A 27,899-nucleotide genomic window follows, 5' to 3' on the forward strand; every position below is an offset into this window, starting at 1 on the left:
CTTTTTGGCGTTCCCCCAAATCTTAGATAAAAGTAATAATGTGAATTGTGTGGTTTTTTTCGAAGACGGGTAATTAAGGGGGCCTGGTTGGGATGGGTACATCGGGCAATAAAACCAGGTATCCCCCCTCCTCTCATGCTTTTTGTGGGGTACTTCTGACCTCAGTGCCAAGGATGGGGTGTAAGGCTGGGTTCACACTGGGCGGATTTGCTGCAGAAATTCCGTCCGGAATTTTGCTGCGGCAAATCCGCCTGCGGCCGCTAATCCTAAACTTTAGCCAGCCATGTGGATGAGATTTTTCAGAAATTTTGTCCACACTGGACGGCAAACCCGTCCTGCTTCTTCCGCTGTGGCCGCGCTCTCCTCTATGGAAGCACCGGCTGCAGCGGAGAAGCAAGTGGCCAGGCCGCTTCAAAACCCGCGGCTAAGTGCTGCGCGTTTTGAAGCAGCGGATTCCCGGCAGAAATCTTGCAGTTCTTCGCTTGGGCCAAACCGCGAGATTTTCGCCCGAAATCTGCCCAGTGTGAACCCAGCCTACAAAATTGGCGCTGAGTCTCTTTTGTGGAGGTGCAGCAGTCTCACACAGAAGGCGCTCAACAAGCTGCTCCTGGAACTGCAAGAAGGCGAGCGTTCCCGGGGCTTCTTGTAAATTACAGATTACAGGTAGCGATCTGAATAACGCCGGGCTCATGCGGCCGTATGTGGAATCTGCTTGTGGAGGCCGCAGCGGATCCCAGCTGTGAGCCCGGCTGTGACCCTGCGTACGGCCACGTAATGTACTGTGCATAACTGTGTACTCACACAGGCAGTCATGCGCAGTACACCATTTTTTTGTTTGTATTTCCCGCACCGTCGCTTAGCGATGACGCAGGTACCCGCAGCCTGTACACAATGTAGTTGCATGTGAGCTGCGGGTATATCAACGACCATGGAGCACAATGGGCTCTATGCTGCGGATATCCGCAGTAAAATAGAACCTGCTGCGTTCTCTTTTCTGCGAGTAGATTACGCAATTCCAACCCGCTAATGTGAGCGGAATTGTGTAATCCGTAATGCGGAATCCGTAATTCCTATCCGGTCATGTGAGACCGGACTAAGGTAGATCGCTAACTTTTTATCACATGACCGGGGACTGCTCACCGCTACAGGCTCTCGGTGACCGTTGGTCGCTGGGAGCAAGGGGACTTTGGGTTTCCTGGGCACCCCGCCTCCTGCGTATGTGTCCAGCATTATGCCGGCGGTCGCATGCGCAGAATGTCGGGAAGGTCCACAGAGGAGGAACCCGTCAGGGTTTAAATACGGAGGCCTCCGGTAAAAAGTTTCATCTCTTCTCACTGATCGCATCGGTGAGGGGAGATGAAACCAACTTTTTTTTTAACTTTTACGTGATCGCCATTATCCATTCGATAACGGCGAACATGTGATCAGGAACCGCTCACAGCGGCCCCTCGTGAAATCTCCAGGCTCTTGACCAATTTTTGTAGCCAAGAGCAGGGAGATTTTAAATTATCCTGGCAATCCACGGCTTTTGCGCATGCGTCTGCTGCTTTGGTGACAGCCGCGTGCGCAGAAGCTGGGGTAAGGTCCGCGGATAAATCCGGGGGCCTTAGGTACGTCATTTCATCCTCCCTCATGAATATGATCCATGAGGGAAGATGAAATGTAAGCGTTTTAAACTTTTTTTTTACTTTTTTACACTTTTTTAAAAAACTTTTTTGCACATTTTTTTTTACTTTAACTGATCACTGCTATCCATTGGATAACAGTGATCATCTCTGCAGTGACATCCCTCTGCTCCTGGCTACACATGGCAGCCAGCAGCAGAGGGATTTTAAATTTCCCAGGTCCTGAGCCCCTCTGTGCACGCGCACGATGACTGACATCAGGCGTGCATGCGCAGAAGGGGACTCAGGTCCCGGAAGACCAGGACATCACGGCGGACCCGTGGTGAGTATTTTCACCTCCCCTCATGGATCCAATCCATGAGGGGAGGTGAAATTAACGTTATTTTTACTTTTTCGCGATCGCCGCTATCCAGTGGATAGCGGCGATCGTGGGCCCGGGGACATCTCCTGGTTCCTGGCTACCTCCAGGAGATGGGAGCCAGGAGATTTTAAACTCACCAGGGTTCCCAGTCTTCTGCGCATGCGTGTGACGTCACTCGTCTGGCGCGCATGCGCAGAAGAGCCGCGCCGGGTCTCAGAGGACCCTTTAACCGCGGCAGACTACAGGGAAGGCGGGTGAGTACTTTCAGCTGCCCTGATGCATCCGATCTATCAGGGCAGCTGATTCTTTAACTTTTTTTAAACTTTATTGCGATCGGCGCTATCCATTGGATAGTGCCGATCGCAATACCGGGGGGACTGCCCGCAGCCTGGGATGACAGCTCCATGCTGTTGGCTACCTGCGGGCACCAACAGCATGGAGCTGTCACATCCAGAGCCTGAGGGGCATTAATCCTAAGAGGGCGCTTAATTCTACGTCCTCTAGGATTAAAACCCACTCAGGCAAGACGTAGAATCCCGATGGGGCCGCCACTAAGGGGTTAAAGTAATGGCGGTCAGAAGACGGCGGCGGAAGATCTTTTTTTTCCCCCAGAGATACCATATATACTCGAGTATAAGCCTAGTTTTTCAGCACATTTTTTTATGCTGAAAAAGCCCCCCTCGGCTTATACTCAAGTGAGGTTAAAAAAGCAAAGAAAACCCCCGCAATACTCCCCTCCTAGCTGGCGTCTGTGTCTCCGGCACGATGTGTCCCCCAGCCATTCGGCAATCTGCTTGAGAATTCTCCCCGCTGTCATCTTCCTGCTCACCTTTGAATTCTTCCGCCATCAGCACTGTGTAGGTAAACGCTGTGATTGGATCGAGCGCCAGCCAATCACAGTTGGCACTCGATCATTCACAGCCATTCAGTAAATGACCCCACTGAATGGCTCTGATTGGTTTATCGAGCACCGGCTGTGATTGGCTGGCGCTCGATCTGATCACAGCGCTTACTTACACAGCGCTGATGGCGGGGGACTTGAAAACTGAGCAGAGAGATGAGAGCGGGGAGAAGTCTGAAGCAGCTTGCCGCATCGCCAAGGAGACCATCGCGTCTGGGAAACAGACGCCGGCTGGGAGGGGAGTATTGCGGTTTTTTTTACCTAGTATATACTCGAGTCTAGCTAGGCTTATACTCGAGTCAATAAGTTTGACCAGTTTTATGTGCTAAAACTTATTGACTCGGCTTATACTCGGGCCGCTTAATACTCCAGTATATACGGTACTTTATTTTTTAAAAGTAGTACAGCATAAAATGTTGTAAATTTGATATTGTTGTAATTGTACCGACCCTCAGAATAAAGTGATCATGTTATGTCTGCTGCAGTGTGCAGACAGTACAACATGACCCCCACACCACCCTCAAACACGGCAGAGTTGGGGGGGGGGGGGGTCTACTTCACACCACTTTGAATTTTTACAAGCCTTTCAGTACGGTTTTTTGAAAGTGGGGAGTAAAAACAGAAAATGAAAGAAATGAAAAAAAGGGCATCATCATTAAGGGGTTAAGGGTTGATGAAGAAAAACTAAAACAGTCTACTCACGGCATTCGGGAGGCTCATCGGATCCATCTCCACAGTCGTCTACTGTGTCGCATTTCCACCAAAATGGAATACATTTGTCTGTGTTGCAGCGGAACTGGAAGGAAATAAGCTTCCATTAATGATTTAATAAAAGCTCTGTGTGATGAATGATGATTGTTGATGGAGGGTTCTGTGTTCGGGAAGGTCGGGCCTGTGGAATGTGATAGATCTTATGGCAGGGACGGCGCGCTGGAATTACTTACTGTTTCAAAGCCGCGCTTTCTTTGAAGTTCCTTACAGAACATTTCTCAGTGAAGCTAAATGTGACAGACTTTCCATAGTTAGCTAAACCTGTTATGAGCTTAGGAAAGCAAATCTGGGACTTTATGCTAGCTGGAATGAATGTGTCAAAAGAGGGGGGAAAAACAAAAACAATCTGCCGTGTGTTCAGAATTAAACGAGCAGCATCTATCGGCCGGCACTCAATCAGCGGTATTACTTATGTAAATCCAAGCCTGACAGGTACGCGGTCTAGGAGCTCGAGGAAGTCGTCAGCCGCACGGCTCTAATGCGGAATCTTATTCCAGGTGCCCCACGATTCACGATCTGAAGAAGATATCTGAGGCTTTTACATGTAAAAACCTCTTGAGTCTAAAGATCCAAGAGTCCTTGATGTTTCACGTGTCCCGGACTACGCAGCGACTCGGCGCCTTGACAGCTGACTCCGCCCACCACAAGCAAAACATATGAAATAAACAAATACATCTGCATTCAAAATGACTTTCCCGTATTGCAGAGTAGATTGGGCAAACGGACAGATTATCATCTGTTTACATGAAGACAATCAAAAACTATGTAAAGAGTGCAACACAACTAGTGTAACACAACTAATGTGTCACAACTAGTGCGACACAACTAGTGCGACACAACTAGTGCGGCACAGCTAATGTAGCAACAATTGCGACACAACTAATGCGACACAACTAATGTAACACAATTAATGTGACACAACATGACACAGCTAATGCAACATAACTAGTGTAACAGAACTAATGTGACACAACTAATGCGACACAACTAACATGACACAATTAATGTGACACAACAAATGCGACACAGCTAATGTAGCAACTAATGTGACAGAACTGTGACACAACTAATGCGACACAACTAATGCGACACCTAATGTGACACAACTAATGCAACAACTAATGTGGCACAACTAATGTTACATTAGTTGTGTTACATTAGTTATGTCACATTAGTTGTGTCACGCTAGTTGTGTCACGCTAGTTGTGTCACATTAGTTGTTACATTAGTTGTGTTACATTAGTTGTGTCACATTAGTTGTGTCGCATTAGTTGTGTTACATTAGTTGTGTTACATTAGTTATGTCACATTAGTTGTGTCACGCTAGTTGTGTCACGCTAGTTGTGTCACATTAGTTGTTACATTAGTTGTGTTACAACCAATGTAACACAGCTAATGCGACACAACTAACGCGACACGACTAACGCGACACGACTAACGCGACACGACTAACGCGACACGACTAACGCGACAAGACTAACGCGACACGGCTAACGCGACACGGCTAACGCGACACAGCTAATGTAGCAACTAATGCGACACAACTAATGTAACAATTAGTGTAACACAACTAATGCGACACAACTAATGTAACAATTAGTATAACACAACTAATGCGACACAACTAATGTAACAATTAGTGTAACACAACTAATGCGACACAACTAATGCGACACAACTAATGCGACACAACTAACGCGACACAACTAACGCGACACAACTAACGCGACACAACTAACGCGACACAACTAACGCGACACAACTAACGTGACACAACTAACGTGACACAGTTAATGCAACACAATTAATGCGACACAACTAATGCAACACAGCTAATGTAGCAACTAATGTGACACAACTAATGCGACAACTAACGCGACAACTAATGCGAAAACTAATGCGACAACATTTTGTGTTGACTGGAGAAACCGCTTGTTACACTAGTTGTGTCACATTAGTTGTGTAACATTAGTTGTGTCACATTAGTTGTGTCGCGTTAGCTGTGCCGCGTTAGCTGTGCCGCGTTAGTTGTGTCGCGCTAGTTGTGTAACATTAGTTGTGTCACATTAGTTGTGTCGCGTTAGCTGTGCCGCGTTAGCTGTGCCGCGTTAGTTGTGTCGCGCTAGTTGTGTCGCATTAGTTGTGTCGCATTAGTTGTGTCGCATTAGTTGTGTCGCATTAGTTGTTACATTAGTTGTGTCGTATTAGCTGTGTCGCACTAGCTGTGTTACATTAGCTGTGTCGCACTAGCTGTGTTACATTAATTGTGTTGCGTTAGTTGCGCCGCGCTAGTTGCGCCGCGTTAGTTGCGCCGCGTTAGTTGCGCCGCGTTAGTTGCGCCGCGTTAGTTGCGCCGCGTTAGTTGCGCCGCGTTAGTTGCGCCGCGTTAGTTGCGCCGCACTAGTTGCGCCGCACTAGTTGCGCCGCACTAGTTGCGCCGCACTAGTTGCGTCGCACTAGTTGTGTCGCACTAGTTGTGTCACACTAGTTGTGTTGCATTAGTTGTTACATTAGTTGTGTTACAACTAATGTAACACAACTAATGTAACACAACTAATGTGACACAACTAGTGCGACACAACTAATGCGACACAACTAATGCGACACAACTAATGCAACACAACTAATGCAACACAACTAATGCGACACAACTAATGTGACACAACTAATGCGACACAACTAATGCGACACAACTAATGCGACACAACTAATGCGACACAACTAGTGTGACACAACTAATGCGACACAACTAATGCGACACAACTAATGTAACACAACTAATGCGACACAACTAATGTGACACAACTAATGTGACACAACTAATGTGACACAACTAATGTAACACAACTAGTGTGACACAACTAATGCGACACAACTAATGCGACACAACTAATGTAACACAACTAATGCGACACAACTAATGTGACACAACTAATGTGACACAACTAATGTAACACAACTAATGTGACACAACTAATGCGACACAACTAATGCGACACAACTAGTGCGACACAACTAATGCGACACAACTAATGTGACACAACTAATGTAACACAACTAATGTGACACAACTAATGCGACACAACTAATGCGACACAACTAGTGCGACACAACTAGTGCGACACAACTAGTGCGACACAACTAGTGCGACACAACTAATGTAACAACTAATGCGACAACTAATGCGACATTAGTTGTGTCGCATTAGTTGTGTCGCACTAGCTGTGTCGCACTAGCTGTGTCGCACTAGTTGTGTCGCACTAGTTGTGTCGCACTAGTTGTGTCGCATTAGTTGTTACATTAGTTGTGTTACAACTAATGTAACACAACTAATGTGACACAACTAGTGTGACAAAACTAATGCGACACAACTAGTGCGACACAGCTAGTGCGACACAACTAATGCGACACAACTAATGCGACACAACTAATGCGACACAACTAATGTTAGACAACTAATGCGACACAACTAATGCAACACAACTAATGTAACACAACTAGTGCGACACAACTAATGCGACACAACTAATGTGACACAACTAATGTGACACAACTAGTGTGACAAAACTAGTGTGACACAACTAATGCGACACAACTAATGCGACACAACTAATGCGACACAACTAATGTTACACAACTAATGTTACACAACTAATGCGACACAACTAATGCAACACAACTAACGCGACACAATTAATGTAACACAACTAATGTGACACAACTAGTGCGACACAACTAACGCGACACAACTAATGCGACACAACTAATGCGACACAACTAATGTTAGACAACTAATGCGACACAACTAATGCAACACAACTAATGTAACACAACTAGTGCGACACAACTAATGCGACACAACTAATGTGACACAACTAATGTGACACAACTAGTGTGACAAAACTAGTGTGACACAACTAATGCGACACAACTAATGCGACACAACTAATGCGACACAACTAATGCGACACAACTAATGTTACACAACTAATGTTACACAACTAATGCGACACAACTAATGCAACACAACTAACGCGACACAATTAATGTAACACAACTAATGTGACACAACTAGTGCGACACAACTAACGCGACACAACTAACGCGACACAACTAACGCGACACAACTAACGCGACACAATTAATGTAACACAACTAATGTGACACAACTAATGCGACACAACTAATGCAACACAACTAATGTAACACAACTAATGTAACACAACTAGTGTAACAAGCCGTTTCTCCAAAATCAACACAAAATGCCACTTTTACTGACTGTTGCAGCCTCAGAATGATCTCCCCCTTCATGACAAGTGTCTTTAGCACTTAGTGGAGCCCCTTTTGCTGTTATGACCGGCTGCAGATGTGATGTACAGCCAGACAGCAGCTTCTTAGCCCGTCCCTCATGGACAATGGTCTCCAGCTCACTAATATCCTTTTCTTCGTGAGCTGGAACCACTTTCTTCACATCCCACCAAAGATTTTCTATTGGGTTCACGTCAGGCAACTGTGAATCTTCCAAGACATCTTCAGTAGCCAAGCCTTGGTGGACTCGGATCTGCTTGGGATAATTGTTCTACTGGAAGGTCCAATGATGCCCAAGCTTCAGCTTCCTTGCAGAAGGCATGATGTTTCTCCTAGGAATACTTGATAGAACCTGTCTTGTTCTCCAAATGTTGCAGGTTTCCAGTGCCGGAGGAAGCAAAGAAGCCCCAGAGCATCTGTGAACTGTTGCTGTGCTCCACTGTAGGCAGGGGGTTCTTTTCAGTGTCTGCATTATTCTTCCTCCTCCAGACCACTGCTGACCGAAAGACCTCCAAAATTCCAACTTTGTTTCTTCACTCTACAGAGCAGAATCCCCAAACCTCTGTAGCTTATTTGTATGGTTTCGAGCATATTGGAGGTGACTTTTCTTGTGCCGTTCAGTCAGTAGAGGTGGACATCTTAGAGTTCAGGCTTGAAGATCTTCAGTGTTAAGGATGCGCCTTACTGTGCAAATGGAAACCCCAATCCCTGCGGCCACCAGATCTTGTTGTAGCTATTTTGCAGTGACTGGAGGATTTTCAACACCCTGCCTAATCAAGAATGTGGTGGTAGCCGGTGACAGAGGCTGCCACGTCAAGGTAGTTTAGCCAGTGTTTCTGTAACTTCGAACTTGTGAGCTGCTTTCAGCTTTATCTCTAGAAATATTCTGGGCCTTTGTATATTTGTATGTCCTTCTTGTTTGTATAAGGCAATGATCTCTTAACTTTTTACGCCACTCTCTTGATTTAGCCATATTTCTAACATTTAATCAAACATCACAGTCATCAAAGCCCTAGCCAGTCCAGGTATCTGATATGTTTTATCTCAAACACACCTGATACAACTGATGAAGCCCTTGATTAGTTACATCAGATGTGCTTGAAGGGACACCTGATTTACAAATGTGTGCTCTCATAAGGGATTTTATTCAGGAGGTTGACTAATTTTGAGCTTGTAGTAGTCTTTTTTTGTGGAGAAACCACTTGTTATATTAGCTGTATTGAGCTACTTAAATTGTCCTTGTTAGATTGCTTTTTTGCAAACAGCTGAAAGTTTTAAAATTTAGCAAATAAACTTAATTTGCAATAGGGGTTGATTAATTTTATTGCAACTCTATAAGGCCCTAAAGTGTAAATGAACTTTCCAAAAACTTTTATTTTGTGATTGGTGACTGGGTGCGGACGCCCCCCAACCCCCACCCAATCACTAAAACAAAGAGGCAGAAGCACTCATCTGCCCGATCAGCTCTTTTAAGCTATCCTTGGAGCAGTGTATGGGTTAAAAAGAAAGTCTGTATGCCTGGACATCACTGGTGATCATAGCTGAAGGAGTACAGCGCTCAGCTGAGCATTTCGACCCCTTTGTTTTAGAAACTGGTGAATGTCACATTGTCGATTGTGCTTGTTAAATAGTAGAGAATCTGCCCTTGTCCTTCAAGTCCAGCCCATAATACGACAATGTTCATCCAGAGGAAGGCAAGCAAATCACTATGCAACAGCTGTCAATCGCCTCATATTTGGAGAAAAACACTTCCTGACTCCAGTATCACAATGAGAGTAAATTCCTGGATCAATGAGCCATCTAGTCCCCATAACTAGTCCCCATAACTAGTCCCCATAACTTAAAATAATATCTTTTCATCCAGACTCCTTTTGAACACCTTCAACAAATATTTGTTTGCCCGATCATTGGCTGGACATAAAAATGCTCACTCGTTGAAAGTACATCTCTCCATGTAAATAGAAAGATGTATGGGTGATAAATGTAATCTGTATGGGGTGTGACAGTGCAGTAGCAAGAGTGGCCTGTAGAGGGCCTTTGAGCACAGTCATTGTGTTTGTTTTAGTTAACCTGCACCTGCAAGGGTACGGCTACGCAGTTTAAATTTCCCCTCCCTCACAAACTCAGGGTCCTTAAAGCCTGTGGAGCTTAGGTCCATGGAGGCCTGTGGGGCCTGAGGTCTATGAAGACCTGGTGCTGGTTTGTGAGGGACCTAGAAGAACGGAGCGGACAGGGGTAGTCGGCCCCTCGCTCATCGCCTGTCCGGGCGAAGTCACCTTCCTGGAAGGTCTGCTGGAAGAAGCGGTGTGCGTTGCTGTGAGCACTGTGGTGGACAACAGTTGCATATGATATGCTGGACTGTTTGTAAACTGAATACCTATGCTGAAATAAATGCTGGAGGAACCGGCATTTGGACTTTACCCTGTTTCTGGACATCATTGCGGTACTGCCACCCCTGGGCAGGGGAAAATAAGCAGGAGATCCCAGGCAAGTAACTCCAACTTGCCACAGGGGCTGAATGATCACATTAATGGATGTTCATCTCCATACTAGCCATTTTTTGGTACATGCAAAATCAGCAACGTACACTGATCAATGTGGCAGACCGTTTGTGCAGGGTGGTTTGCCATTGCCTTCCCCAGTCATCTTTTACCCCCCAGCAAGTTGGGTCCTCATTTTACCGACCTCGGAAGGATGGAAGGCTGAGTCAACCTAGACCAGTGGGGATTGAAGCCACAACCTTCAGGTTGTAAGCAAGAGCTTAGGACTGCATTTCTGCTGCCTTACCACTCTGCACCACATGAGGCACCAGACAAGTTTTTGACAAGTACCTGCCTCATTCATAGTTGCACAATACGGTGTATCGCATGTAGTACGCAGTTGTTCTCTGTCTGAAGGACCATTGAATTATCTCTCTCCTCCGCTCTGAAGATCTTGCTTCTATTGTTGACCGAGAATTAGATACATTATTTTTGCTGACAACATCTGGTCAACAAAGAAGCAACATCGGTTGTTTCAATTACCTATTGGCAGCTAATTGAGGAAGAACATTCTAAGTACAGGTGAACAATTAGCCCGGGTCTGTTATCGGACGCCCTGATATATTTGTAAAGTCTCTGTAGGCACGTTGGGAACTCAATGTAGCTGTAAATCGTGCTTTATGAATGCAGACGACAAGTTCACCGCTGGCTAGACAATACATATAATGCCTCCCGCAACTAAGCAATTCAGGGTGGGGAACGGTGGGACTGGTTGTGGCTGCACAGAGGGCGGCAGGTACTACATTTCATCTTGTTTAAGGGCTCATGCCCACGGCCGGGTCGGATTCCACCTGCAAAATCTGGCAGCAGAATCAGACCCGGCGCCCCCAGAGACCCTATACTCACCTGTCCAGATCCGCCGCGAGAGTGTTGACCGGCGTGCATGTGCAGTGTAGTGCATGACGCGCCGGCGCTGGGCTATACTGCAGAGTCCTGTGATACTTCCGCTGTGCTCACAGAGCGGAGTATGCAGGACGGACGGCTTCCATTGATTCCAATGCTGTGATTCTCCCCTCGAGCGGAAAGTCGCAGCTGATTTCCGCTCGTGGGCCGGGGAGAATCGTTTTACACGATGGGTGTCTGACCACGATTTCCGCAGTGATAATCCGTCCGTGGGCATTCAGCCTAACAGTATATTTATTACGGACACGCCCAAGATCCTACAGTTTATGCGGAAGATATGTTGTGCCGATGTGAGCGTACTTGCGCAAACACTCGTGCGAAGCCGCTGTAATAGAGAGTGTTCCAGAGTACAAAGCTGAAATGGGTGCAGGGTGGACTTCTGTTCTTTCATGTCCCAGAAGGGGTTGTGTGAGGTGGGCAACCCCTGATGCTGTCCTGCAGACTGTCACCTCCTATGCTTTACAGAGGGGTGACAGTCTTCCTGTGAATGGCCCACCCACCTCTATACACAGTAAATGACAGCCTGCTTACACGATCCGACAGCGTGATTTGTCGCTCATTGCCCCGTCAGCGGTCGTGCATACCCAGGACCATAATGGCCCAAATTTGCTATTTCAAGCGATTATCATCCCATGTAAAGTTACCTTAAATACTTAGGCTAGTCTGGTCTATCTCCAGTAGCCCAGCCGAAGTGAATGGGGTGGAGGTGTGAATGCGCAACCTATGCTGCCAGAACTTAGGGACATGTCAGGGCTGAAACATCGGGATTGGTGGGAGTCCCAGTGGTCGGACCCCATGCATCATTACCTTTGTCCCAATCCTGTGGATAACTTGCTGAGATGAGAACACCCCTGCGAAGGATGGTTGCACCAAAGTTTTGATTCAATATCAACAAGAGTTGATGAAAGATCAAGTAGAAAATCGTTGCATGTGATGTTGGTTCAAATCTAGGTTCAGTTTAAGTTATGGCGGACCAAACTAGTTGAGCTTCAGTTTAACAGCCACAATCCGAGAATACTAGGCTCTTCCTGTGTGGTGAAATTACACCCAAGTTTGGGTGATGACATGGGGAATCATATAGGATGCATGCACATGGCCAGGTTACAGGTCTATGAGAGGTATCGATAGACGTTCATGTAGCCATCATTTACCTCCATAGGCCTCCAGTTTTATATGAAAATGCTGGCTTTATTATGAATTTGCTACAAAATTAGAATATCTTGTAATATAGAGGTGACATTCGCAGAGCCCGGATTGGTTACCGGAATTAGCGGTATACTGAGGTACCGTACAAACCAGCAGACCGCTCTATATGCCGTAGGGCGGCTTCATGCACCCTGTGAGAGGAATTACCAGGAAAATACCTTCTCGGTTCTGCGGACTTTGCCGACAGCACTGAATAGTGAGAACATATTATATAGGGCCTTGACCTGTAATGACCCAGGCCTATAGAGTATAACCCACCCAATACATTCCCTGACAGCCAAGGGTGCAACTAGAACAGAAGATCAGAAGAGAAGCAGCAATCGATTGCTTCATTATAGTCATTCAATTATACTTGTTTTCCCCAAAATGAAGCCTTTATAATTTGTAACTTCTTCAATCAGTTTTTTTCACATCCTGTTCTCGATTCTGCAATTCAATATTTTTCTATTAAATAAAAAAAAGAGCCCCTTACTGACGGCCCCTGCGCCTTATTACTGACGGCCCCTGCGCCTCGTTACTGACGGCCCCTGCGACTCGTTACTGTCGGCCCCTGCGCCTCGTTACTGTCGGCCCCTGCGCCTCGTTACTGACGGCCCCTGCGCCTCGTTACTGACGGCCCCTGCGCCTCGTTACTGACGGCCCCTGCGCCTCCTTACTGACGGCCCCTGCGCCTCCTTACTGACGGCCCCTGCGCCTCGTTACTGTCGGCCCCTGCGCCTCGTTACTGACGGCCCCTGCGCCTCGTTACTGACGGCCCCTGCGCCTCGTTACTGACGGCCCCTGCGCCTCGTTACTGACGGCCCCTGCGCCTCGTTACTGACGGCCCCTGCGCCTCCTTACTGACGGCCCGTGCGCCTCCTTACTGACGGCCCGTGCGCCTCCTTACTGACGGCCCCTGCGCCTCCTTACTGACGGCCCCTGCGCCTCCTTACTGTCGGCCCCTGCGCCTCGTTACTGACGGCCCCTGCGCCTCCTTACTGACGGCCCGTGCGCCTCCTTACTGACGGCCCGTGCGCCTCCTTACTGACGGCCCGTGCGCCTCCTTACTGACGGCCCGTGCGCCTCCTTACTGACGGCCCGTGCGCCTCCTTACTGACGGCCCGTGCGCCTCCTTACTGACGGCCCCTGCGCCTCCTTACTGACGGCCCCTGCGCCTCGTTACTGACGGCCCCTGCGCCTCGTTACTGACGGCCCCTGCGCCTCGTTACTGACGGCCCCTGCGCCTCCTTACTGACGGCCCCTGCGCCTCCTTACTGACGGCCCCTGCGCCTCCTTACTGACGGCCCCTGCGCCTCCTTACTGACGGCCCCTGCGCTTCATTACTGACCTCACTGAGGGGCTTTAAACCTGCACAAACATCTTTTTAAGGCGGTGGCTCAGCTGACTACTGACAGCCCGACTCCTGCTCTAACTGAATGGAGAAACCTCAGATCCTAGCAGTTTAACCAATTACATGCCGCAATGTGGTTATTTGCCGGCCCTCTGGTATCAGTGAATATGTGGCCACTTTCTGTGATTTTTGTCTGTTTGATGATTCCCTTTCTGTGATTTTACATGCCACAATCAATAGCAGCTGCAGCACATAAGCAGATGACAGGCGGAAGGGCTTCTTCTGTTGCCCATTGGCACCCTGCAGGGTGATCACAAGGTACCAATGGGTTCCCATGGCAGAAAGGCCTCCATGTCTGCAATGTAACTCCTTCTATTAGACCCCGCCTCCGTCAGAGTCTAATAGGCTGCTTTCATAGGCTTAGTAGAACTCACTACAGTGCACTATTGGAGTGATTGAAGGGTCACACCTTGGAATCCCCTTCAGGGACTAAAAAATTGTGGCAAAAAAAGCTCAACAACCTTTTTTAAGAAAAAAAAAATACTCACTTTTCCCAACAAAAACCCTTTTTAGGCCTCTTTCACACAACTATATGTGCTTTTACACTCAACTGATCAAACCAATCTTAAGTAGCGTTTTCTCGTAGATTCGGCTGCGGCGTATTCGCGAAAAAAATACGCTGCAGAACGGAAATCCCTCGTCTGGCAGAAACCCTCGGAATGACTGCTAATGCTTAAATAGAAGCATCTGTCTTTTCCCAGAGTTGGATGCATATGAGCTCCTTCCCCTCCCTATTTTTTCAGCTCCCATAGGCGTCTATAAAAGCTTCCAGCTTGTCTTGGCAAAAGATAGGGCAAGACCAATCTTTTCCAGCAGCACATATAATAAGTCGCTGTTTTCGGCCGCCAATGTACCTTTTAAAAAAAAAAAAAAAACGCTCATCTGAATGAATACATTGGAAACCGAGGCTTCATATGGTCTGATTTTTGGATGCGGCTACAATAGCAGCGTATATATGGCCGTGTGAAGAAGGCCTTAGGCCTCTTTTAAATGAGTTTATGTGCGCACATACAAGCGCACAAAACTGCGTGTCTATTAGAACCATTGAACCATTGGTTCCCTATGGTGTGTTCATATGTCCGTATTTTACAGGCATGCAAATAAGCGCACCTGCAAAACATAGGACATGCGTGCACCATAGGTCCATGTTGCGTGTCCATGTTACGGGGAGTCCCCTCATCACTGAACACTGTGACAGCACTGTTACAGTGTTCAGTAATGATGGCACTCCCAGCAGGGATTAAAGAATCCCCTGCCACAGCTGTCACATATGTGACAGCTGTGGCTGAGGATTGCAATGTTCTGCCATTGCTTTTAATGGGGCCGCCGGCAACCCCTGCAGTGAATTTCTGGAAAGGTCTTTAACCCCTTCCCTCCCCATGATGTAAGGGTACGTCATGGGAGCAGGGTATTTCCCGCAAAATGACGTATGCTTACGTCATAGGGATAGCGCGAGATCATAGCAGATCTCGCGCTATCCCGCAGCAGAAGCCAGCTGTCATTAGTAGCCGGCCTCCTGCTGCGACAGGGGGGACAGCGCGCTCCCTCTGTGACTTCAGACGGCTCTAGCAATATAATTGTGGGAGCCTGGCTGGTTGCTATGGCAACAGGATGCCAGATACCGGCGTCCTGTATTGCCATAGCCTAAGATCGCTATAGTAAGCGATAAGGCATGGCAGGAGAGAAGTCCTGCCATGCCTTATTGGAGCGATCTTAAGTCCTGCAGTGTAAGTCCCTCAGAGGGACACAGATGGTGTAAAAGAAAGAGAAAAATAAAGTACAAAAAAGAATACAATAAATTTAACATGCTTTTTATCCTGCATGGCAAAAAGCGGTAAAAAACGCTAAAGACTGAGACAAAATGCTAATTTTTAGCATTTTGCCTCCCAAAAAACGCAATGAAAGTGATAAAAAAAACGTATCTACCCCAAAAAGGTACCAATAAAAACTACCGCTCGTCTCGCAAAAAATAAGCCCTCATAGAGCTCTGTACATAGAAAAATAAAAAAGTTATAGGACTTTGAATACAGTGATTTAGAAAAAAATAATTTCCAAAAAAGGTTTTTTATTGTGAAAAAGTGTAAAAGCCTAGAAAAAATATAAGAATTTTGTTATCGCTGTAACCGTGCCGTCCCGCAAAAAACTGTGTTGTGATAGGCTATCTGACAGGCAGTCTATTAGGCCACCCCACGGGTAGACGTACAGGACCCTCGAACATCGTTTTCGGGATTTAACTGCTGCTGTCAGAAATGACAGCGGTATTCAAAGGGTTAATAGCACTGATCAGCCGCACGGCTGATTGCAGCTATTGCCTGCAGGTGTCAGCTGTAATAAAAAGAGGTAGCCTCGCGATTTCTCTTCATATATACCCCGATGCTGCAGGACATAAATGTAGTTCTTGGAGCTTTAAGGTGTTAATGCCCCAGGACGTACATTCCTGTGTGTGGAGGATTTGAACTAAGTAAGAGAAACCAGGTAATCTTGTAGCTATGATACCTTTTAATGGCTAACAAAAATACATGATGTTACAGCGAGCTTCTGGGTTCTTCTAATCGACCCTTCTTCATGCTAAAAATAAAACTGGTATGGATGGGACACAAATATAACTATACAAATGCAGAGGGGAGGGGTGACGCCCCTCTGGAGCTAAATAAATGTTCACACACAGAAATTTGAGACTTAAAATAACACCAGACAGTCTGAGCATATAGGTAAATACTTAATCGGCCCACTGAGCTGAGGAACGTGACAGTTTTATGATGTCTGTTATCTCTACTTTAAAAACTGCACATAGAAGGAGATGGAAACACTACCTCTGCAGCACCACCTATTGGATGGCAACATTCTTACAATCAATATCTGAATTTTTATAAAAAACAAACAATGATTGGGAAGAGAACACCTGTTTTGACCTCCTTCAGACCTTTCATATTCTCCATTTATGCAAGAATCCCAGGCTGAGGTTCATTCCATTCTTGAGGATATCAAACATGGCCATAAACTTATACTCCCAAATTCTTCTGTAACACTGCAACTTGAAACTGCCCTTTAGTATGATAACTCTCATCTGCTCTATGCTATGTCCATTACCACAAAAAAAGTTTTGCCACAGGTAGTTCAGTCTTTCCCTCTCCAATAGAGTGGTGATGAGATCTCATCCTGGCTCTCAGTATTTGTCCTATTTCCCCAATATAAAGCCCCTCAACAGGACATTTACTGCACAGGATCAGGTACACATCAGGCGTGGAACATCTGAATGTCCCAGGGATCTTATAGTATTGCTGTGTGTATGGGGATTTGTATCCTGTCCGCGCTCCGTACATGTGAGTTGGTCTTGCAGCTCCCTAAATAACAGGGATAAGTTCCTTTTTGTGTGTCCGAGGGCAATGCACTCCTGATTATAAAGTTTCATAAATTTGGGGGTTGCCTATAACACAGAAGAGGGTCCAGGAATATGGTTTTCAGACGGTCATCCTTGTGTAGGTATGATGGAGTTTCTTTGCGGTTTTCCTTAGTACCTCTAGTTGCGGATTGTAGGTCACTACTAGAGGCACACGTCCGTCTTTTTCTTTCTTCTTGTATTGGAGTAGTTGATTTCTGGGTATCCTGGTGGCTCTGGTGATTTGGTCATCAGTTGAGGTGGGATGGTAGCCCTGATTTAAAAATGTCTTTTTGAGATGGTACAAATGTTCCTGTCTGTTGGATTGGAGCAGATCCGGTTATACCTGATGGCCTGGCTGTAGATAATGGACTTTTTGATGTGCTTAGGATGGTAACTGTCCAATCTGAGGTATGTGGGCCGATCAATTGGTTTGTGGTATAAGGATGTCTGTATTGAGTTGGTTGAAATCTTTATGGTGGTGTCCAAAAAATTGATTTCTGTATACGAGTAGCTTAATGTCAGGTTTATGGTGGGGTGGAATGCATTTAATCTCTCATGGAAGTTCTTGTTCGGTGTTGGTCCACATGATTATGATGTGATCAATGTAGCGGAAGTAGGCCAATGGTTTGTTGGGGCAGGAGGCCAAAAAGTCACTCTCCAGTTTTGCCATGAAGAGGTTGGCATATTGTGGTGCCATTTTATTGCCCATGGCGGTTCTGGTGAAGGAATATCTTTTTGCCAAAGGAGAAATAATTGTGTGTGAGGATGATCCTTGTGAGTTGTAACACCGATTCAGAGACAACCCCATTGGCCGCAAGGTGTGCCTGACAGGCGGTCAGTCCATCTTTGTGTGGGATGTTAGAGTATAAGGACTCTACATCCATTGTGGCCAGAATCACGCCATCTGGGAGGGGACCAATGGTTGACAGTTTGTTCAGTATGTCTGTGGTGTCCTGCAAGTAGCTGGTTGTGTTCCTCACCAGTGGTTTGAGGACAGCTTCCACCCATCCTGAGATTTTTTCAGTGACTGTTCCCACATCTGAGCTAATTGGCCTCCCTGGATTGTCAGATTTAGGTAGTTTGGGAAGCATATAGAATACTCCAACACTGGGGTTCTCCGGTATCAAGTCCAAAAGTCTTGTGAAGCCCACAAACAGGCTTCTGATGACCCTTCTCAATTCCCTCACATATTTCTGAGTTGGGTCTTGATCTAGTTTGGTGTAGTATCTGGTGTCCGTCAGAGGATTTGAACACCGGATCTTGAAACTCCAGCCTGCTGTTAAATCTTAGCCTGGGAGAAACCTTGTTGATACAATATAGCTACCTTGTGTCTAATTGCTGTGCTCAGTCTTGCCATGATGTATATGACTTGTGACATGAAACATTGTCTTCCACAACCTCACTTTTGTAGCAGCACGACTTTTAAGCCTCCTACACAGCTGTTTCTGTTTCAGTTAATGGCAGTGTTTCAAACTACATATGAAAATGATGATGATTATCACCTGCTTGGCCTAATTGGTTGACCCTGACTCCAAAAACACAAAGTCCCTGACTCTGTGCAAGTGTACTGGCAAGAATTGGTGCTTTTGTGAAGGTGAAGAGCGGTCATACCACATAGTGATGAGATTTACATTTCTCTTTTGTTCAGTCACTTTGCATTTTATTACTCAACAATAATAAACGGTTAACACGGCTGTTTTTGAAAGTATTCTTACTCTGCAGTATTTTTGAACTCCTGCCTAAAAGCTTTGCACAGTGCTGCATATTAAACAACTTTCCTCTTCTATGTATGGATAACTTTGGGGCAAAGCCATGATTGCTGCCCCCAGTCCAGCTGTATTCAATAAAATGAGTCTAAAATTACTTTTTTACTTCATTTAGTATGTTGTTACACCATAGCTCCCCCATGCTTTACACTGTAGCATTGCTTCTTGCTCAGATTTTTTACTAGGTATAATTACAAACTCATCACCAGCTTATCAAGAAGTGTGTTCATCAATAATTGATTTTCATCACAGCAAGGATAGAAGAACGTCTATACTGGGAAATGAGACAGGTAAGACATGCAGAGACCTCGTACAGAAGCGCCAGGATGTGAGGAAACTTCTTCTCTCTTCTAAGCAAGCACCATAATACGATGTGCATTGAAAAAAGGTACAATATAGATGTGATATAACGGATTTGTCTAACACGAGCTCTTAAGGTTGAGCCTGTAGGCAGACTTGAGAATTTATTGGAAGTTCTTTCGCCCCTTTAACTTTCCGACAATGTCAGAACCGAAAAGTTTCAGACAAAAAGCAGAAATCGTCAAAATTGGATAAAACCTTTGCATTTCGGATTTTATTATTCACCATGTTAGTTTATTTCTGCTGAATTCACATTTTGGATGTGATTATCCTTTAAGGGAATTAGTAATGAAAAAGAGAGGAGACACCTGCTAGAAGGATTCTGCCGCTGAGTGAAAATTATTCTGTAACTGCAAGAATTGATTCCAAGCAGCGGCGCAGTATATTATGGTAAGTGAGAATTAGATCCAGGACTGAATACATAAAATATTTATCCAATTTTAATGAACTTTTAAGAATTTGCACATCATAATGTAATAATTTATCTTAATTCTTTTTTTTCCTCTTTTTTTTGAGCGCAGAGGAAAACATAAGTCTCTTCCAGCTCATAAAACCGTACAAGTTGTTTTATTCCCCTGTAAACGTTTATATGAAGGCGGCTCACTGAGATACAGCCATCAGTCCATGAATATACTTCCTTCTCTTGGGAACTCGGTTTATTGACCTTAAAACTTAAACCGAGCAGAATTGTGCTTTGTTTCTTAACCCCTTCACACCTCATATCCGTTGATGTACGTCCCAACAAAGGCTAAACACAGGACTGAAATTAAGAGCAGCTTGTGGCACTAAGAATGGAAAGTAGAAACTTTAATACCTGAACTATAGTTCCTGTGATGACATCACAATCCTGCTGCTGTTACATGGACAATAGGAGGATGCAGGGAAGACAAAATCTGCGTTCTACTTTCATTCTGCTTTTTGCAGATCACTGCTACTAGGGATCAGGTAGTCAGCAGCCATTAAATGAACATTATATCTTATCCGCATACAGATAAAAAGAAGCTATGAGCAGTGCAAGGACAGCAGTTACACCTGAACTATGAGCACTATGAGCGCTATCACTGACAAACTCCATAAAATATAACCCTTAATAAAGAAATACTAAAAGCTAGAAAAGTGCACTTTATACTTTATTAGAGGTTATATTTTAAGGAGTTTGTCAGTAATGGTGGTTAAATTTTCTCTACTCCCCTGCACCTGTGATACCCCATGAGGACTATGAGGAATCAAAGGCTCCTGTATCACATAAAAATATACCAGCTATATAGGTGAATACATAACACTTTGCCTACATACAAAAATATAACTACTATAATACTGTTCCTATGTACCAGAATATAACTACTATAATACTGCTCTCCATGTACAAGAATATTTCTGCTACAATACTGCTCCTATGTACAAGACTATAACTGCTATAATACTGCTACTATGTACGAGAATATAACTACTGTAATACTGCCTCCTAGGTAAAAGAATATAACTATTATAATACTGCCCCCTATGTACAAGAATATAGCTACTATTATACTGCTCCCTATGTACAAGAATATAACTACTATAATACTGCCTCCTATGTACAAGAATATAACTACTATAATACTGCCCCCCATGTACAAGAATATAACTACTATAATACTGCCCCCTATGTACAAGAATATAACGACTATAATACTGCCCCCTATGTACAAGTATATAACTACTATAATAATGCCCCCTATGTACAAGAATATAACTACTATAATACTGCCCCCTATGTACAAGAATATAACTACTATAATACTGCCCCTATGTACAAGGCTATAACTGCTATAATACTGCTCCTACGTACAAGAATATAACTACTATATTACTGTCCCCTATGTACAAGAATATAACTACTATAATACTGCCTCCTATGTACAAGAATATAACTACTATAATACTGCCTCCTATGTACAAGAACATAACTACTATAATACTGCCTCCTATGTACAAGAATATAACTACTATAATAATGCCCCCTATGTACAAGAATATAACTACTATAATACTGCCCCCTATGTACAAGAATATAACTACTATAATACTGCCTCCTATGTACAAGAACATAACTACTATAATACTGCCTCCTATGTACAAGAATATAACTACTATAATACTGCCCCCTATGTACAAGAATATAACTACTATAATACTGCCTCCTATGTACAAGAATATAACTACTATAATACTGCCCTCTATGTACAAGAATATAACTACTATAATACTGCTCCTATATACAAGAATATAACTACTATAATACTGCCCCCTATGTACAAGAATATAACTACTATAATACTGCCCCCTATGTACAAGAATATAACTACTATAATACTGCCCCCTATGTACAAGTATATAACTACTATAATAATGCCCCCTATGTACAAGAATATAACTACTATAATACTGCCCCCTATGTACAAGAATATAACTACTATAATACTGCCTCCTATGTACAAGAATATAACTACTATAATACTGCCCCCTATGTACAAGTATATAACTACTATAATAATGCCCCCTATGTACAAGAATATAACTACTATAATACTGCCCCTATGTACAAGAATATAACTACTATAATACTGCCCCTATGTACAAGGCTATAACTGCTATAATACTGCTCCTACGTACAAGAATATAACTACTATATTACTGTCCCCTATGTACAAGAATATAACTACTATAATACTGCCTCCTATGTACAAGAATATAACTACTATAATACTGCCCTCTATGTACAAGAATATAACTACTATAATACTGCTCCTATATACAAGAATATAACTACTATAATACTGCCCCCTATGTACAAGAATATAACTACTATAATACTGCCCCCTATGTACAAGAATATAACTACTATAATACTGCTCCTATATACAAGAATATAACTACTATAATACTGCCTCCTATGTATAAGAATATAACTACTATAATACTGCTCCTACGTACAAGAATATAACTACTATAATACTGCTCGCTATGTACAAGAATATAACTACTATAATACTGCTCCCTATGTACAAGAATATACCTACGATAATACTGCCCCCTATGTACAAGAATATAACTACTATAATACTGTCCCCTATGTACAAGAATATAACTACTATAATACTGTCCCCTATGTACAAGAATATAACTACTATAATACTGTCCCCTATGTACAAGAATATAACTACTATAATACTGCTCCCTATGTACAAGAATATAACTACTATAATACTGCTCCCTATGTACAAGAATATAACTACTATAATATTGCTCCTATGTACAAGAATATAACTACTATAGTACTGCTCCTATGTACAAGAATATAACTACTATAATACTGCCCCTATGTACAAGAATATAACTACTATAATACTGCCCCTATGTACACGAATATAACTACTATAATACTGCCCCTATGTACACGTATATAACTACTATAATACTGCTCCCTACGTACAAAAATATAACTACTATAATACTGCCCCCTATGTACACGTATATAACTACTATAATACTGCCCCCCTATGTACAAGAATATAACTATTATAATACTGCCCCCCTATGTACAAGAATATAACTATTATAATACTGCCCCCTATGTACAAGAATATAACTACTATAATACTGCCCCCTATGTACAAGAATATAACTACTATAATACTGCCCCTATGTACATGTATATAACTACTATAATACTGCTCCCTATGTACAAGAATATAACTACTATAATACTGCCCCCTACGTACAAAAATATAACTACTATAATACTGCCCCCTATGTACACGTATATAACTACTATAATACTGCCCCCCTATGTACAAGAATATAACTACTATAATACTGCCCCCTATGTACAAGAATATAACTACTATAATACTGCCCCCTATGTACAAGAATATAACTACTATAATACGGCCCCTATGTACAAGAATATAACTACTATAATACTGCCTCCTATGTACAAGAATATAACTACTATAATACTGCTCCCTATGTACAAGAATATAACTACTATAATACTGCTCCCTACGTACAAAAATATAACTACTATAATACTGCCCCCTATGTACACGTATATAACTACTATAATACTGCCCCCCTATGTACAAGAATATAACTACTATAATACTGCCCCCTATGTACAAGAATATAACTACTATAATACTGCCCCCTATGTACAAGAATATAACTACTATAATACGGCCCCTATGTACAAGAATATAACTACTATAATACTGCCTCCTATGTACAAGAATATAACTACTATAATACTGCTCCTAATGTACAAGACTATAACTACTATAATACTGCTCCCAATGTACAAGAATATAACTACTATAATACTGCCCCCTATGTACAAGAATATAACTACTATAATACTGCCCCCTATGTACAAGAATATAACTACTATAATACTGCCCCTATGTACAAGAATATAACTACTATAATACTGCTCCCAATGTACAAGAATATAACTACTATAATACTGCCCCCTATGTACAAGAATATAACTACTATAATACTGCCCCCTATGTACAAGAATATAACTACTGTAATATAGATGTCTTTTTTTCTCTTTAATATCAGTTCCAACATTAGTAACTGACAAATGCAAAATGTTTCCAGCCAGTTGTAAGCCGGTTGTTCCGTAGATTGGATAACATCTTGTGCCAACTCATTTCGTCTTAGAAGAACTCACCTGACTGGCGGTACAGTTAGACAGGCATGTCTTATTATCTTCAGCGAGGTAGAAGTTAGTGGGGCAGGCACAGGTGTGTGACCGGCGGGGCGATAACAGACATAAGTGACTGCAGTCTCCGTTGTTAATTTTACAAGGGTGGTCAGGCACTGCAAAGACAATGGGATAATACATCACATTTCCACGCATATAAAGTTAATTGAATTCCTTAATAAGACACTTTAAATAGAAGAAGGGACCTAATAAAAAATTACAGGAATGCATTATGACAAGGACATGTATCCAGTCGTTAATAAAATGGTTCCTATGATACTGTGATAACAGAGCGCCACTCGCACACTACATAAAAAGCCATTTAGGAAACCGTCAGCGAGTGCGCCTGCATACAGATGAGGGGACACCTGCACGCCGCTACATCAGGATATGAAAGATTAGCGCTGGGTTACACGCAGCAACACACGGAGATTTATTCACATTTAAACCCTTCATTAAAATGTCGAACTTCTGCAAGAATGTAACTGTTTATTTTATGTCTTCCCAAGAGAGATTCAAAGTGACAATTTAACCGCGGGTTTCCCAGATAATACATTCAAATTAAAGCTGACCTGTCACCTGTAGAGGCAGCGGAAGCAGCTATTTCACGGGCTGGACTGCACTGCCGTAAGAATGCAGCCTATCAGTATACTCTTCCTGCTAGTACTGATGATGAGGGAAGTCGAGAACTGGATACAAAGAACAGAACACACATACATACATACATACATACATACATACATATGCATGCACATACTCACACAAACATGTATGCACATACACACATATATATGTACGTACACAGTACATACATACAAACACACAGTACATACTGTGAGGGGTTAGCGTTAGGATCAGGTAGCAGCCTGGGCATCAACAGCCAGAGACAGTGACCCAAGGAGTAAAGTTTGTGGCTTTGCCTTGGTTTATTTCAGCAAAATAAAGCAAAACAGGCCTGACTCCAGGCCAACAGAAATTAACCCCTGCACGTCTGAGCACTCACTATACATAGACCGGTCCTGACTACTCACTGCAAAAACACTGCTTGCTGCGCACAGCCAGTCTGGTCCTCAGACCTGCAGAGGTCTCACCACACTCAGACCACAAAGACCTGCAGATCCAGGTTTTTATAAGGTCTGGTACCAGCCTCACCTGGTACGTGGGAGTGACCATCCCACCCTTCACTTTGACCACTCCAGGAAAAGCCGGCCCGGACTATGTGGCTTGGAGCCACTACATTAACTACAACATGTCAGTAACTTAGTGTTACTGACACATAAATGCTGGCTTCCTCCACCGAGCCCAGGCTGCTCGGTGACACGTATCTGCCCAAGTATTCCCTAAAGCCACATAAGAGAGCATCCTAGGCGACACATATCTGCCCTCCACCACTTTGCCAGTCACTGTCTCACATACCCTCCCCCTCTGTTCGAGCCTGTGGGGTTGGACACTTTTAGCCGCCATGCAATGCGTCCTAGACAAGGCATCGGCATTGCCCTGTAGCCTTCCTGCCCTGTGTTCTACAGAGAAACTAAAGTTTTGCCGTATCAGGAACCACCTGGTGACTCTGGCGTTTCTCTCTTTTGCCTGTGACATCCAAGTTAAGCGAGAGTGGTCTGTTTTCAGCCTGAAGTGCCGACCTAGAAGGTAGTACCTTAGGGATTCCAGGGCCCATTTGATGGCTAGGCACTCCCGTTCAACAATGCTGTAATTTTTCTCGGGTGGCGTGAGCTTCCTGCTCAAATATATTACAGGATGTTCCTCTCCCTCTACTTCTTGGGACAGAACTGCTCCCAGTCCCACATCGGATGCGTCTGTTTGGACAATAAATTCCCTTTTAAAATTGGGTGTGACCAACACTGGACGTCTACAGAGGGCCCGTTTTAACTCTTGGAACGCCTTTTCTGCATCAGGGTTCCACTTGACCATAACCGACTTACTGTTCTTGGTCAAATCTGTTAGGGGCGCTGCTATGCTAGCAAAGTTTGGCACAAATCGCCGATAATACCCTACAATTCCTAAAAAGGCTCTCACCTGCCTTTTAGTTGTGGGTTGTGGCTAGTCCTGAACGGCTTCAATTTTATTGACCTGGGGTTTTATAATACCCCTGCCTATTATATACCCCAGGTACCGTGCTTCTTCAAGACCCAAGGTGCACTTCTTTGGGTTTGCTGTGAGCCCTGCTTTTCTAAGGGAGTTCAGTACTGCCTGTACCTTGGGTAGATAGCTGTCCCAGTCTTCGCTAAAGATGATGATATCATCCAAATACGCTGACGCATATTGACGATGGGGTTTGAGTATGATGTCCATCCATCTTTGAAAGGTTGCTGGAGCTCCATGCAAACCAAAAGGCGGACAGACGTACTGAAACAGCCCATCTGGTGTGGCAAACGCAGTCTTTTCTTTCGCGCTCTCTGTAAGGGGAACCTGCCAGTAACCTTTAGTAAGGTCGAGAGTAGAAAGGTATCTGGCATGACCCAGTCTCTCAATTAACTCGTCCACTCTCGGCATTGGGTATGCGTCAAATTTTGACACGTCATTTAGCTTCCGGAAGTCGTTACAGAAGCGTAAAGAGCCATCAGGTTTTGGTATCAGCACGATAGGGCTGGACCATTCGCTTTTCGACTCCTCAATCACCCCGTGGTCTAACATTTTCTTGACCTCCTCACATATGGCTTGTCTGGGGGCTTCTGGAACCTTGTACGGTTTCAAATGAACCTTTACCCCTGGTTTAGTCACAATGTCGTTTTATGACACTCGTACGCCCTGGTATATCAGAGAACACATCCGAATTACGTTGTATAAATTCCCTAGACTCTTGCTTTTTGGATTTAGATAGGGACCCTGATACGCACACCTCTGGGACCACACTATGGGGGGGGGGGGGGTGCTCACCGCAGTCAGGGTCTCTCTGTCCTTCCATGGCTTAATGAGATTTACATGGTACAACTGTTCTGGTTTTTGCCTACCCGGCTGGTACACCTTATAGTTTACCTCTCCCACTTTTTCGATTATTTCATAGGACCCTTGCCACGTTGCCAGGAATTTACTTTCTAGGGTGGGCACCAACTCTAGTACCCGATCCCCAGGGTTGAAGCTCCTCACCTTGGCGGACCAGTTATATACCCGGCTTTGGGCTTCTTGGGCCTGCTGTAAATGTTCCCTAACAATGGGCATGATGGCCACAATTCGGTCTTGCATAAGGGAGATGTGTTCAATAATACTCCTGTAGGGGGTGGACTCGTGCTCCCAGGTCTCCTTGGCTATATCAAGGAGCCCCCGTGGACGTCTACCATAGACTAATTCAAATGGAGAGAACCCAGTGGAGGATTGTGGAACTTCACAGATCAAAAACATTAAATATGGCAGCAAACAGTCCCAGTCCATCCCATCCTTACTGACTACCCTTTTTAGCATACCTTTTAGGGTCTTGTTGAATCTTTCAACAAGACCATCTGTCTGTGGGTGGTACACAGATGTACGTAAGTGCTTAATATTTAGCAGCTTACACAGTTCCTTCATGACCTTTGACATAAAGGGGGTTTCTTGATCCATCAGGATCTCTTGGTATACCCGTACGGGAAAACATATGAAGTAGTTCCTTTGCAATACCTTTTGATGAAGTATTGCGCAAAG

General features: G+C 44.1%; 1 protein-coding gene across 1 annotated transcript in view; it reads right to left on the reverse strand.

Moving 5' to 3' along the window:
- The window catches only part of LRP1B (LDL receptor related protein 1B), a 1,872,788-nt gene that overhangs the window by 231,186 nt on the left and 1,613,703 nt on the right, over positions 1–27,899 (reverse strand). The window contains exons 63-64 of the mRNA XM_066577770.1: positions 24,231–24,379; positions 3,590–3,683 (exon numbers count right to left, since the gene is read on the reverse strand). Of these exons, the coding sequence (XP_066433867.1) occupies positions 3,590–3,683; positions 24,231–24,379 (243 nt within the window). The remainder of the gene's footprint in view (positions 1–3,589; positions 3,684–24,230; positions 24,380–27,899) is intronic.

This window comes from Eleutherodactylus coqui, chromosome 8 (assembly GCF_035609145.1).
Source record: "Eleutherodactylus coqui strain aEleCoq1 chromosome 8, aEleCoq1.hap1, whole genome shotgun sequence".
Taxonomy (NCBI): Eukaryota; Metazoa; Chordata; class Amphibia; order Anura; family Eleutherodactylidae; genus Eleutherodactylus; species Eleutherodactylus coqui.